Below are 13,162 nucleotides of genomic sequence, written 5' to 3' on the forward strand. Positions count from 1 at the left end.
GTGGCCAAACCTGGGGTAAACCTTCTCCTTTCAACTCTGTTACCCACTGATCGTGGTATTTGACAATCTTATCTGCATACCCTGGCAGCGTCTTACAAACGTGAGCTAGAGGCGTCTCTGCACCCATTGTATTTACTCATAAGTTTTTCAACCAAGCAAAATTGTACCGACTTCACACCTCTTTGATAGCCACGCAGCTATATCAGTGCCTTTACAAATCTCCGTTTTTGCAAATTGTATCAATGCACAAATCGCTTTCAAAACATTTTACAATTTAGTTAGTACTCACAGACATGAACAACACCTTGACATATAATACATAACACATACAACAAATAGCACAAACAACGTAAACTCCCCACCCCCTTTTTTCCCCCTTGTACTACCTGATACCCTGATCTTCTGTCTATTTCTCTCCCTGATTCATTCCCCAATACCTTTAAAGAGTTCTCTCCCTGCACTTTGTCCTTGTCCAGGTTCTTTAAGGAAGGAAGAGAAAGAAAAAGTAGGAAAAAGCGTTCCTAAAATACTACTCTGAGGCTCCCTTTGAGATCCCTGCGTTTTCACCTTATTTCTCTCTCTCTATATCCTGTAGTAGTCGAGATAGCACTATGCGGCGGCGCCACCCTCCACCCCCCCAATGGAAATAGGATTCCCCTTATCCTCTTTTCACCTTTTTCTTCCTTCACTGTCCTAATGGCCATATGTGATAGAAGGCGAATAGAACAGACCCAAAGCTTCCCTCTTTTGTCTAACGTCCTCCCTTCTTATATACCCCTGCTGGTTCTCTACTACCCAAACCTCCTAATCTGATTCCCACCCTCCTTTTGATATCACCCACACTTGATACTCACGTGTTCGTTTTGATCCAAGACCCTCTAGACCCGATCGGTCAGTGAGCCACCCCTCACTCAAACGTCACGGTACAGTGGGTTTTGTAAAGGGGGATCCCATACCCTTTCGCCCTATTGGGTGCGCACGTCTAGGTGTACCGGTTGCCGTTGGCAAGTAGCTCTTGAGGGAGCGCGCTCCAGGTTGTGACGGGGGAGGCAATCACGTGGTGTGGTGGTGATGCTTCTCAGGACAATCTGTCAGCTGGGCTCATCGTATTGGCATGTGGTGTCAGCAACTGTTGTAGTGTTACATATCAATAGACACTTGACATTTGCCCTTGTAGCCACACATTCCCATTCATCCAATACTACACTATCTTGTCCGGCAGATTCCAAGACCCGTAAATCTTAATACCAAAAGAAAGACATTTCTCAAGTGCAGGTTAACTATCGATTTAAGAACTAGATTATATATTGAAGGGGTGGATCACAAAAGGAACATACCACAATGGTCATAAGTCTTGCTATGGAGGTTAAAGGCAAGTTACCTAAACATCATTAAGTATCTCCTGGCCTGTTCTGGCACCATGAGGGGTGGGGGAAGAATCGAAACCCCTTCAATGTACGGTCCTTTATTTGCAGGAGGGGACTGGACCTCTTGAAACGTTTTTTATATAAAGGCTTTTCACACAGTTATTACATTACGATTATGATCGTTTAGAACACGTTCTCATCTCTACATAGCTGGGTGCTCTCATTGTTATAAAACTCATGGTGATAACATGTGCATACACAAGTAATTTTCCATACTAGATTAAGCAGTTCATTACTAGATTTTTTACATGCAGGCCGTAACACATATTACCACGATGAGGTCATACTGGTTATGGCATTTGATTGTTGAGTTGCTTTTACACAATGCTGTGCCTATATTTACATTGAACTCCAAAACAAGGTATCTTTGTGCTATCGTGTTCAGTGTAAGGTTACGTTGTGCATTTTGTTATTACAATCTATTTCTATTTAACTTCATAATACACTTTAATATACTTCACACTTATATAACTGGGATCGAACGTTAGTGTTTTGATTATACATATTTTATGCAACACACTGGTATGCTGATTATTCACTGCACCCCTTCCAATATTCCGCATGCAATGGAAACAGTTCATGAACAACCCTTCCTAATTGAGTGAAGGAAGGCACTTCTATTGTCTTATATTAAAGCTTGCATTCTTAGTTGTTTGAACATGTTCAAAGGATATGGGGGGTGGTATTCTTTATGGCCTGGGTCTGCATGGTGGGGACAGGTTTATAGAGATGAACGACTCTCTGCTGCAAGGCCTTGAGCTGGGCCGTGGCAGGGCCCTGAACCCAAAGCAGCCACATCAGGGCCTACCCAGGAAGTGTGTTGCCTCGGAATGGATGAGAGGGGGGGTCTGGGACCCACACACTTTCAGTCACCTTCTTCCTCGGCCCAGTGTTTGTGTAGAAAGGGGGGGAATGGGACATCAGAGAACCCTATGAAATAGGAGGGGTCATGGGTATGGGAAAACTGCGTCTCACCATCGGTCGTCTCACCCCTACTCCCTGAAGAGCCTTCCCCCAGGTATCCTCCCGCACTGGTCCACCCCCTAGGTCTGGATCCAAAGGCAATGGCCGTGCCCTGGCCACCTGAGAGAGAGATATCCCCAGGGACTAGTAGGTGAGACACCCTTTGGTTTCTCACAGAGCAGGGAATCCAAGAATCACATAGGCAAAAATAATGAAAGCAGAAGGATAAGGCAAAAAAAAAAAAACAGAGGTCTGGAAAGATAGGAAAGGCAATGAAAAAGAACAGCTGCGGAGGAAAATATAGCGTGAGCTAGACAATATGGGGAAACACATGGGAGCGTCACCTCAAGGCAGGAAAGCAGAGGGTTGCGATGCGCTGGCAAGAGCGAAACAAATGAAATAGAATGCCAAGCCCGGTTGGCGCCATCTTTGAAACAACTAGACCAGCAATGCAGTGTCAACCGCAACGTTGCGGCAAGCTGTAATGGCTTCCAATGCTGCCAGACAGACCAGCAAGCAGCTGTGAAACAAAAGGTGCCTTCCTAATACGTTCTCAGATACAGCAAGAAGCGTTGCCTGCCATACATTTTTAGACAAGAGTGAGAGCCTTGGGCTGCACTCTGTGCTGCACAGGGAGCCAATGTAGTTTTTCTCCGGGGTTCAGTTACATGCTCTCATTTTCCAAGGACACGGACTGTCCCATATTGGATTACTTGTGGCTTCTTGATATTAGTCAGCGATGTACCCATCAAGAGACTATTGCAGTAGTCCAACTTTGTATTAATAGCAGCAGAAGCCACTAAGGCCCTGTCCTTTTTGGGCAAAAAGGGATGAAACTGCCATAGGAACTTGATCATGTAGGAGCAGGAGGATCTAAGATTTGCTACTTGCTTATTAAACATAAGTTGCGAGTCCAGATGAACTCCCAGTGTTTTTACATGCTGGGCCACGGGAATGGCACAACCAGCAATCACAAATTGGTTAGACCAAGTGTCCAGTTTCTTCAACCTGGCACCGGTCAAACAATAAGCAACTGTTTTCTTTTCGTTAATCGCGAAGGAAGGCATTTAGTGCCATCCATGACTGTATAGATGCAAATATTGTATTGATTGTACTGAATCCTTGTGAGTAATCCCGAGAGCACAATTAGAATCTGCGTGCCGTCAGCATGATTTGCTTATGACACACCCAGAACATCTAGCCTATTACACAATGATTTGGTATAAATATTCAGACCCTCCAGCTTATAGCGATTTTGCGATCCCGCAAAATGCCGCAAAAACGGCCGTTTTGTGCAAAAGCAGCACCTTAAAAAAAAAAAAATAATAGTTTTACTTTTTTTTTTAAAAGTAATCTGCAAAAATAACTTTTAAAAAATAATACTCAGGGTGCCAGGTTCTCAACTTTTTTTTTTTTTTACACAAGAAATGAAATGCGCTAACACATCTCATCACTTGCGCCCCAAAAAAGTGCAGCCCAATACACAAGGGACAAATGAATGGGCACATTTTAAATACGCGCCCATTCAGATGGCCTTTTTCACCTCCTTGATCAAATAAAGTGGCGTTTCTGTCAATTTAAAAGCGCATCCCTCATTTCCAAGCAAGATGCACTTTTAAATGTGCAGAAATTGTAGGCAACCCTACGCGCACGGGATGTGGGGCTGCCACTGCATGACATTGTCTTTCCTGACCCTGTCATGCATTTCTTTTAAGGTATGAACCGCTCCTGTGTCGCTTGCATTTCTGTTCCTCAAACAGGATAAAGATGCATTTTTTGGTCGCATTTTACAGCGGCAGGCACCTGGAGGGCCTGTCCCTGTGAAAGGTGCTGGGAGCTTGCAGAACACTGTCGGAAGAGCAATTCTATTCAAAGTACTGCCCATTTTGATGACAAAAATCTATCGAATGTTACAATTTGACCTATTTCGTCCAGAACTATTCGATCGATTTTTATAAATACTGAACATGTGTTGCGGGGGTGTCATCCGCTCCCCAAGTTCAGTATTTTTGGTCTAGGGTGGTTGCAGAAGTGTTTTCCCCTTTTTCCTCAAAATTGGAGGGGGACACAGAAAAAAAAGAAAATAACGACAAAGGGACCCTGCGGAGTCGGATCCGACCCGCGTTAGAGGGACGGATCTGGCACCGTAGGGTTGCAGGGGAAGCAGCAGCGACCAAGCAATTAAGTAGGGGAGGGGGTGGGTGGTGGTGAAAGGTACATTTTGGGTTGTTTGGCTGAAGTGCAAATCAATTCGCAGCGAAATTGACTACGGTCAATTCCGCCGCAAATAATTACACTTCGGTCAAACAACCCAGAACACCATTCAAGGCAGCTGGCCAGCGCACAATTTACCCTACAGCTCAAGCCTGTGGAAATGCGCCCATCACCTTTGAGAATAAGGTGACCTGCTCATTTCCAAAAATGGGTTGTCTAAAAATAAAATAGCATATCCTCCGTTTTTTTTTAAATGCCCCATTATTTGTGGAAATGGGTCAAAATCTACATTTAAAAAAAATAAAATGGTTACACTATGAGAGAGAGGGAGAGTGATGGTCGAGATGTGAGGTGATAGGCAAGAAAGCAGAGGGAGAGCAGTGGGTCAGAGGAGGAAGCGGTGCACAAGAGAGCAGAGGAAGCAGTGATGCGGTGGGCCAGAAATCTGAGAGCGAGCAGAGGTACAGAAAGTAGAGGGAGCGTGTGGTCAGTGAGCCAGAAAGCAGAGAGGAAGCGGTTGGCCATAAAGAGGCAGTGAGCTGCAGATTGGGAAAAAGGATGAGGGAAGAGTGTGATAGAATGGGAGACAGGATGCAAGATGCAGAAGCAGCACAAAAGAATGAAGGACTGTATATTGCGGGAGGAATTGTAGAGTGTAAGGTGTGAGTTGGGAGTATGATTTGGAGTGTGGCAGGGGCTGGGCAGTGCAAATTGTGACTTGACAGTGTGACATAGCACGTGAGTATTTGTATGACAGAGTGAGAGGTTAAGGAATGTAAATTGTGATGGAGAGTTGGTGAGATGTGTGTTGGTGAGAGAGGTGTGTGGGTGTTTGGGGGATTGGAGAACATAGAAGGGGAATATTTTCAGCATTACAATTGATAATGATCAATTTAGTTAATACTATTAAATAGGCATGTACATTAAACGAGAAATGTAGCCAAATTAAGCACTTTTCTGCCACGCCAGAGACATCTGGGACTCTTCCTATTAAATTAATACAAAAGATACCTAATAATGATACCCTGGCTCTCTTGTAGCCTTGCACTCTGCTTATTTCCTGCAATGTGCCAATCTTACACCCTCCAGTTAATACAAAATGTCCCGCAAAAATGCCGCAATAAATAAAGGTTTGTGCCGCAAAATTTGCCATTTCATGCCGCAAAATCCTGGAAGGTCTGAATATTGAATAGCAAAGGAGTGAGTAAGCATGATCCCAGAGGGACGCCATACGTAAAACCGATCGGAGTAGCCTGGCAATCTCCCTTGGCCACTTTGGCACATCGTAGTCCGTGAAAAGATGTAAACCAAAGTGCAGCCTCATTAGACCATCTTCCTATCTTAATCTTCCAACAGAGCATGGTCAACCAGGTCGATTGTGGCGGATAGCTCTAAAAGCACAAGCACTACCATATGACCTTTGTCAACAATATTTGACTTTAAATCCAATAACACTGTCTCAGTTCCAAGTTTTGTAAGAAACCCGGACTGTCCCACACCAAGCACCTTATGAGATTCAATAAAATCGTTATATTGACAATAAGCAACCATGTCAAGAATTTTCAAAATAAACAGCACCCTGGTTATGGGCCTGTAATTCACTGGGACTGCAGGGTCCAAATGATCTTCTTTTAAAAGTAGCATGATCCAGGCCTCCTTGTGACATTCGGGAACCCGAGCTTCAACAAAGGAAAAGTTGATCATTTTAGTAACCTACACTAGTAAGGGAGTCTTGTCTTTAGAAAAGGAAGCAGGATAGGGATCTCCTATCAGTTAATGCCTCAAAAGAGAATAAAGTGGTGACTCAAGAAGTACTCCAAGATCAACAGAAGATTCAGGCATCAGGGGAAGTATTATAAAGCTGTGATCGTCGACTCTTAATAGCGTCTTGATGACAGGAGATTTTCCTAACAAACTCCTCCTGTATTCTTTGAAATCAGTTATCCACTTCTATATTTAAATTATTTTTAGATTTTCTCCCTTCTTCATGAGCTAGAAGGACAAAGTCCTTGGAATTAGAATTTGCTGCTGTGATGCGCTCGTTAAAATTAACTTGCTTGGTTTTAAAAATAGTCTTTTTATACTCTTAACAGCTACCGTGTAACCCAACAGTGTAGTATTACAGAGACTCTTCCTCACTTTAAGCTCAAGTGCCCACTTCTCTTTCCTACTCTGTATCACCTCATCATTGAGCCAAGTATTAGTTTCACTTAATCTTTAGGGACTATAGTACATGATGGGACTAATGCATCAAAAGCCGTACTTGTCATCAGTTTTAAAATTAGTGAGATTTTCAAGAGAGATGACAGATGGAAGTTCAGTTGGCTGAGGTAAGACCATGGCTGAGGTAAGACCAGCGAGGCAAAAGCATCTGGTGTAGCATTTTTTAGATTCCTAATCTTTCTTGGTCCCTGTACACAGGACTAGAAGATGACATAAATGAAGCATAACAAATGTTAAGAGATACAGTGATGCTATGACCAAGGACAATCTTCCATTGTTATGGGTTGAAATTCTAATGTGCTGAGTCAGCACCCAATTAGGATATTGCCTCCCATATGGGTGGCTGACTTGGCATGTTACGAGAAACCAAGAACTTCAAGAGAATTGATAAGATAAATGCCATCAATATCCAGGCTGTTTCTCACCCACAAATTGGAGTCCCCAAGCAAAAACACTAGGGAAGAGGACTTCAAGACACCTAATGCTGCAATCAATTGTTCCTCAAAGTCTGGGGTGTTAACATGGGGTATATAAGCGAAGAATGTTCAGGGAAATGGTTGCATTCATACTCAATTTTACCAATAAAGACTCAAATCTAGCATGACAGTGCTGTACATTTTGACATTTTCTTTTAAAACAATTGCAACCCCCCCTCCTCTAGAGCCAATGCGATCGGCTCTTCGTATATTATACCCCTCAGGAGTAGCGATGAGACAGGCATGTGTTGAAGCATCCTAGAGCCAGTTTTCCAATGTATAGTCAACTAATTCCACTGCATGACGAATCCGTGATCGCGTGTTCAGGACAGCCACTTTCAAAAAAGGAGGTTCAGCATCAGGAAACAAACTAGAGGCTGACCAAAGCTTAGGCTCACTCTGCTCGACAGTGTTCACATTAGGGACTTCTTGAAATCGGAGCGCAAAGGACATCAACTGAGTCCCACAATCCAAACTGGGAGAGGGAATCACAGGCAGTGCATTTCCCTGCTCTAGATTCTGATATCTTGAGCATGAGCCCCTAAGCAAAAAGCACATTAAAAAGGGATGCAGAAGACTGCAGCGATTAGAATAAAGGATTGCTTCAGATGTTCTATAGGGGTAGAGGGAGTTTTTGGTTGGGAAAGAAGCATTATTAACAACATCCAATTGTTCCACTAAAGAATTAATAAATAACATACTGATCGTGATCATGCAGATGACCAGTGTGCTCCAGAATCATGGGCGGGATGAAGTTAACATCCATACCTGCTTGTGGGCAGCTTTTTAGAATAGTCAGACGATATTTCCTCCAAATTTAAACAAGGAGTCGGACTAGGATCCATAGAAAGATAACATGCTACGATATCAGCACGTTTACACAGACTCCTTCCGAGTGAAACGGCTACTGAGGCCTCCAACTGATGCATATTAAGAAAAACAGGATATAGTGTACCAAAACACTATAGAAAGGATTAAAATGATAGTAAAAGCACACCAACCTGCACTGCCAGTATAGAACAGAACAAATCGAACAAAGGAAACCAAAACTACCCAACGTGCACCTTGCTGGAACCAGCAAACTGGCCACACGCACCAGTGCTCACGCACCTGCTTAGGATTTATCCTTACTGCTGCAGCAGTTTTTTTCTCCACTTTTGTTTGCAATGCTTTCCAGATCTCTACTTCTTTACTACCCAACCGCCACCCTTCCAAAACACCAAAATCCTGCAGTGACCTCACTATTTCGCTATCATTTGTACTTACAGGAACTCCATATATCCACCTTACAATTATCATCATACTGTTCCATCACAGTGGTAGGGCGTCTCCCCAGGCTTCCTAAATCGTAGGTTTCCTCACCAATTCTTTTAAGCAAGTCTTCCCGATTTATTACCTGCACAGACTTTACCACACCTATTCCTTTTGGTATCCATTCCAAAATTATGAAAAATCTAACTTCTCCAAGATCATTACTTGATCTAGCCTACTTAATGACCACTTGGCAACCCAGCTCACCCTGCATTGCCCCATCCCCATTTCCTCTCCTGCCTGTAGTGTTGTCTCCTTGCTGACCATTATATGGTTGCATTGTTTTCCAATCCACTAGGGACCTATTGCGGGCCTGCGCCTTAGTATTGTCTCCACCCACCCCTCCCTCCTGCAGGGTCACATTCCTAATACGTGCCTCCCGTCCTCACCCAGCACCACTGTCTCTTTACCACACTCACCCTTACCTCCGTTAATCTTACTCTTTGCACTGTCTTCCTTTGTTGTCCCATTGTCTCTCACACCTATTGTTTTCATTATTTTGCTTCCCCCGTTTGCTTGTTGCCTCGCCCTTCCCTGCGGCACTAGGGGTGGGGTGACCAGATTTTAAAAGTAAAAACCGGGACAGGGCAACTGACATAAAAGTAGGACCAACGCTTGAAAGTGGCTGTCAAGGCACTGCACTTCATTACAGGTTGGGGGAGAAAGGGGTTTAGGTGTTGCTGTTCTAGCTAAATTGCAAAATGCAGCATTCCTTATGTGCGAGATTGTGCATTCCTGCCTGCTAGCTATAAAGACCGACTATCAAAAAGCGGGACCACTGCAGTTTCCAATGGAAACATAATCTTGAGAAAGGGGACAGAGCACCAAAAACTGGGACAGTCCCGACAAAACCGGGACGTCTGGTCACCCTCACTAGGGGTGCATTCTCCAGGGCCCCCCTACGGAGCTGCCTACTGCAGCCCTTTCAGCAACCTTGTATCCCCTCTGAAAGCGGCAGTTCTTTCTTACAGTCTGCTCCACCTTCGACTGAAGGGACCCCTTGGCCCGACTCTCTCCCCTCTGCAGCTGCTACTCTCCGCCCCGCCATCTTCCCAAAGACAACACCGCATCCGCTCGAACTAATTCGCCACTCGGAGGAAGATATTTGTGGCTGTGCCTTAAATTAAGCAGGAGACTCGTTTCCGTGTTTGCCCGCTTGCTCGTTGAACGCACGTAGTACGTAACGGCAGAGTCACGTGGAAAGGGCGCGTTGCTAGCGCTCTTCCTCTAATGGGAAGTAGTAGGTGCCAAGCTGTATATTTGATTGCGTAGAGCCCAGTACTGTTCAGTGCAGAACGGTTCGAGACCGTAGCAGCACAGATAGAGGCAAAGTCGTAGTGCACATCTGCTGGAGGCATGGTGGGCCGTCAAAAGGAGGTGAAGATCCACTTTCTGCCCGGCCATGTCCGTGTGTTAGAGGTGAGGGGGGGAGGGAAGGTAGATATTAGCACCATTTTTCTAATCGCACATACTATGCGGGGGTTGCATCCCTTCTACTAACGAAACTGAGCATCTATTAAGTTTCACTTAACCCAGTATTTCTGGTCTGTTAGTGAGAACCCCCAACCCCTTTTGAAAATCACCTCCCTTTCTCGGTGAAAACCACTTCCCTTTCCTCTTATTGAATGCCTTGTGTCAGTCTCCAGTTCGGCTCCCCTTGCGCTGCCCCTGCTCGTGTGCATTCTCCTTGTATTTAGAACCCCCTCTCCTCCATCCTCGTATTACTACTCTTCCCCCGTGGCACATCACTTGATCATCTATCCCTCTGTATTAAGCATGTTAACAATAATGACTTGTTTGTCTACAGCTTTTGTATCTGCCCAGCATCTATGTTGCAAGACGTTCCATGTTCTGCTTCCGGGGTGAGCCAGCAGAGGCATTTTATTTGCGTCAGTTATTGCGTTGATCTAGCGAGTTATCACCCGAGCTCCCCGCCTTCAATGAACGTACCTGTATAATCGTCATCCTCAGTAGTGTTTGGTCGACTAAATTGTCTTCAAAGCAAGATGTATACATTAATCGATCGCATTTTTCAATTCTAAAAACATTCAGAGTTTTAAGATCCAAAACGTTAAAATACAGAGAAAACATTTCAAACCCAAATCTCTCTTCAATTGAATACTACATTTAATTCAGCGGTAGTCCAAATTTGCAACAATCTGGATTATCATCTCGAACGTTTGTTAAAATTAAACCTTATATCGTCTGTGGTGTTATTTATTCCTATGTGAAATGAGGACAAAAACTTTGAGAGGTAAAGGCTCAATTTTTCCCTAAGGATGGAAACGATAGCGTTCCTAATCCAAATTTAAGAAATAAGGAGCATGTTACCTATGTGAAATTACATTCCAACCTTCTTTGTAATACTGCAAACTGGTTGCTGCTGGGCGGTGACTGGATACCCCAAGTTTAACACACATGACTCTGCAATAGCGGTGCCACTCGGTGTCTCCAGCCCACCTCCTGCTCCTCACTGCCTGTAGGTCCTTGCTGTCTGCGCCTGGGCCTCACCATTCTACACTCGCAGCGCAGAACATGGAGCCTGTGTAGGGACACATCCTGCAGTGGACACTAGAATAAAGCACCCTCCATTGCCAGTACATTCTGCATACCAATGCAGACGGCTCCAAGATGTCTTAAATTAGGGCATCCGTTGACAGCTTGTAGACGCCCCGTTTCAACTGTTAAGCGGCATAAACGTTGATATTGTGCACAGTGGTGTCTTGACTGCTTGCTTCAGGCTGCTGATTTTCCTAATTAGCTGTTATGGTACAACGGGGCCGGGAGGATAACTCTGGAGCAACTGGTTTGTCTTGGAAGCAAAACAACGCAGAGAAACACAGGTTCAAACCCCGTCCGTTGCTTAGAGACAGATCCCCTGGTATTGAGCGTTTTGTACAAGAATAAATTAACAGTAGATACGCCATATTAGCCAACACTTGCTTTGCAGAAATGACTACAGCATTTTCTAAATCTTTTACACTTACCTGTATAAGAGAATTACCATGTGACTTTCTTCACCACAAGTGACCACCCTGCCACTGCAAGGGAACCACTTTCTCAGGCTGGCAGACCTTGCCCAGAGCGCCACTGGGGGAGAACATACTGTCTTTCCAGTTTCTCACATGGCAACAAGTGGACCTTGTTGTCAAATTACTGTAGTGACCTGGGGTGCCAGTCATCACCTGGGCATGGTGGAAACGATTCCCCGTGTATTTGGAAGCCTCCGATGGTGACCATTACTCTTCCAGCAAAAAGAAGGCTGTTCTCCTGAGCTGCCTACAGCTAGATGCACAGGAAGTATGTGGACGCCCCACGCCCCATATTTCAGCGTCATCTGCTACAACTCCACCAGTAGAATTCGAAGAAACGCTAGCATGCTTGGACACAAACTACCTTCCATGAATCGACAGGCCATGTAGAGACATTTTTTTAACGGTGGGTATCAGCTGTCGGGTGTAATTATTGAGCAATACAAATAAGCCTTACACACACTAGCAAATTCAGTGCATTTCAGGTGTTGATAAAAGACCATTTTAATGTTACCCACCAACAAGGACAATGTCTGTTATTGCCTATGGTTTGGAAAGCTCACTCTCAATGAAGCCATCACCTTAGCCAAAGCTGGGGAGGCAAGTCATGCCGTGGAGTAACGCAATGGGCAACGCAGTCTCTCAACTCAGCAGATCAACCATCTTCTGTGCAGTGACGTTGAACAGACACACACACAACCCTGTGATCTATAGTCCAGGAAAAGAGACCCGCTATGCCGACGGAGACCCTCCATTCCCAGAGCCAACACCAGGGACCACTGCCTTTTGGTGCAGCAGCTGTACATCTAGTTAATTCTGCAAGTAATGCACTGCCTTGGTCTGCATACACTCCCATGTGATTGTCTTCTTGCAGGTGTCCTTGCAAGGCAAGTATGGACCAATTCCTAGCAGACACAAGGTAGCAATCCTGGAAGGGCTTGCTTGAAAGCATGAGCTGCAAAGAACTTGCAGATCATTTCTCAGACATAGTACTTTCCTTAAGCGGTTTTAAAGAGGAAGATGATTTCTCCCAGACTGTAATACAGATTGCTATGCTATAACTGACAAAGCCATTTCTCTGAGTGACTCTACTTGATTTAGTCCTACCGATTTTACGATGTACGTACACAAAAAGCCTTGCACCAGCAGGTTTTACTGCAACAGCCGATTTGGAACATCAAATATAAATACTTTGGTACTTTCAATCTCTCCTTAGCCATAAAGTTATTCTCTGTTGTCAATATCTTCATAGCCACCAAAGGCCCTCCAGTTCTTAATTGGAAGCACCAATCCACTTTCTCTCGCCATACGTAATCAAGAGGATTAATGTACGAAGGTTGTCGTACATTCTGATGTCTACCTCTGTGCCTTTTACGCACTAGGACTATCAACAAAAGCCATGACTACCAATCATTTGATATAAGGCATCTAGAATTTAATTTCTTCAAGTTTTTTTTATCCAGCTTCTCATGTAACATGAAGAGGATTTTGTGCGTTTGGTGCCTTTTTTTTTTAT

The 13,162-nt window shown here is 44.4% G+C and overlaps 1 protein-coding gene across 2 annotated transcripts in view; it reads left to right on the forward strand.

Annotated features, from left to right (window-relative positions):
* The first annotated feature begins 9,832 nt into the window (after positions 1-9,832).
* The window catches only part of MAT2B (methionine adenosyltransferase 2 non-catalytic beta subunit), a 503,503-nt gene continuing 500,173 nt past the window's right edge, over positions 9,833-13,162 (forward strand). Inside the window, exon 1 of one of the 2 annotated variants that reach the window (XM_069654286.1) lies at positions 9,833-10,033. In XM_069654286.1, coding sequence (XP_069510387.1) covers positions 9,971-10,033 — 63 coding nt within the window. In that variant the 5' untranslated portion in view covers positions 9,833-9,970. The remainder of the gene's footprint in view (positions 10,034-13,162) is intronic. The other variant, XM_069654287.1, reaches the window with a different exon arrangement.

This window comes from Ambystoma mexicanum, chromosome 3q, assembly GCF_040938575.1.
Source record: "Ambystoma mexicanum isolate Mex_15411 chromosome 3q, UKY_AmexF1_1, whole genome shotgun sequence".
In the NCBI taxonomy this organism is placed as follows: domain Eukaryota; kingdom Metazoa; phylum Chordata; class Amphibia; order Caudata; family Ambystomatidae; genus Ambystoma; species Ambystoma mexicanum.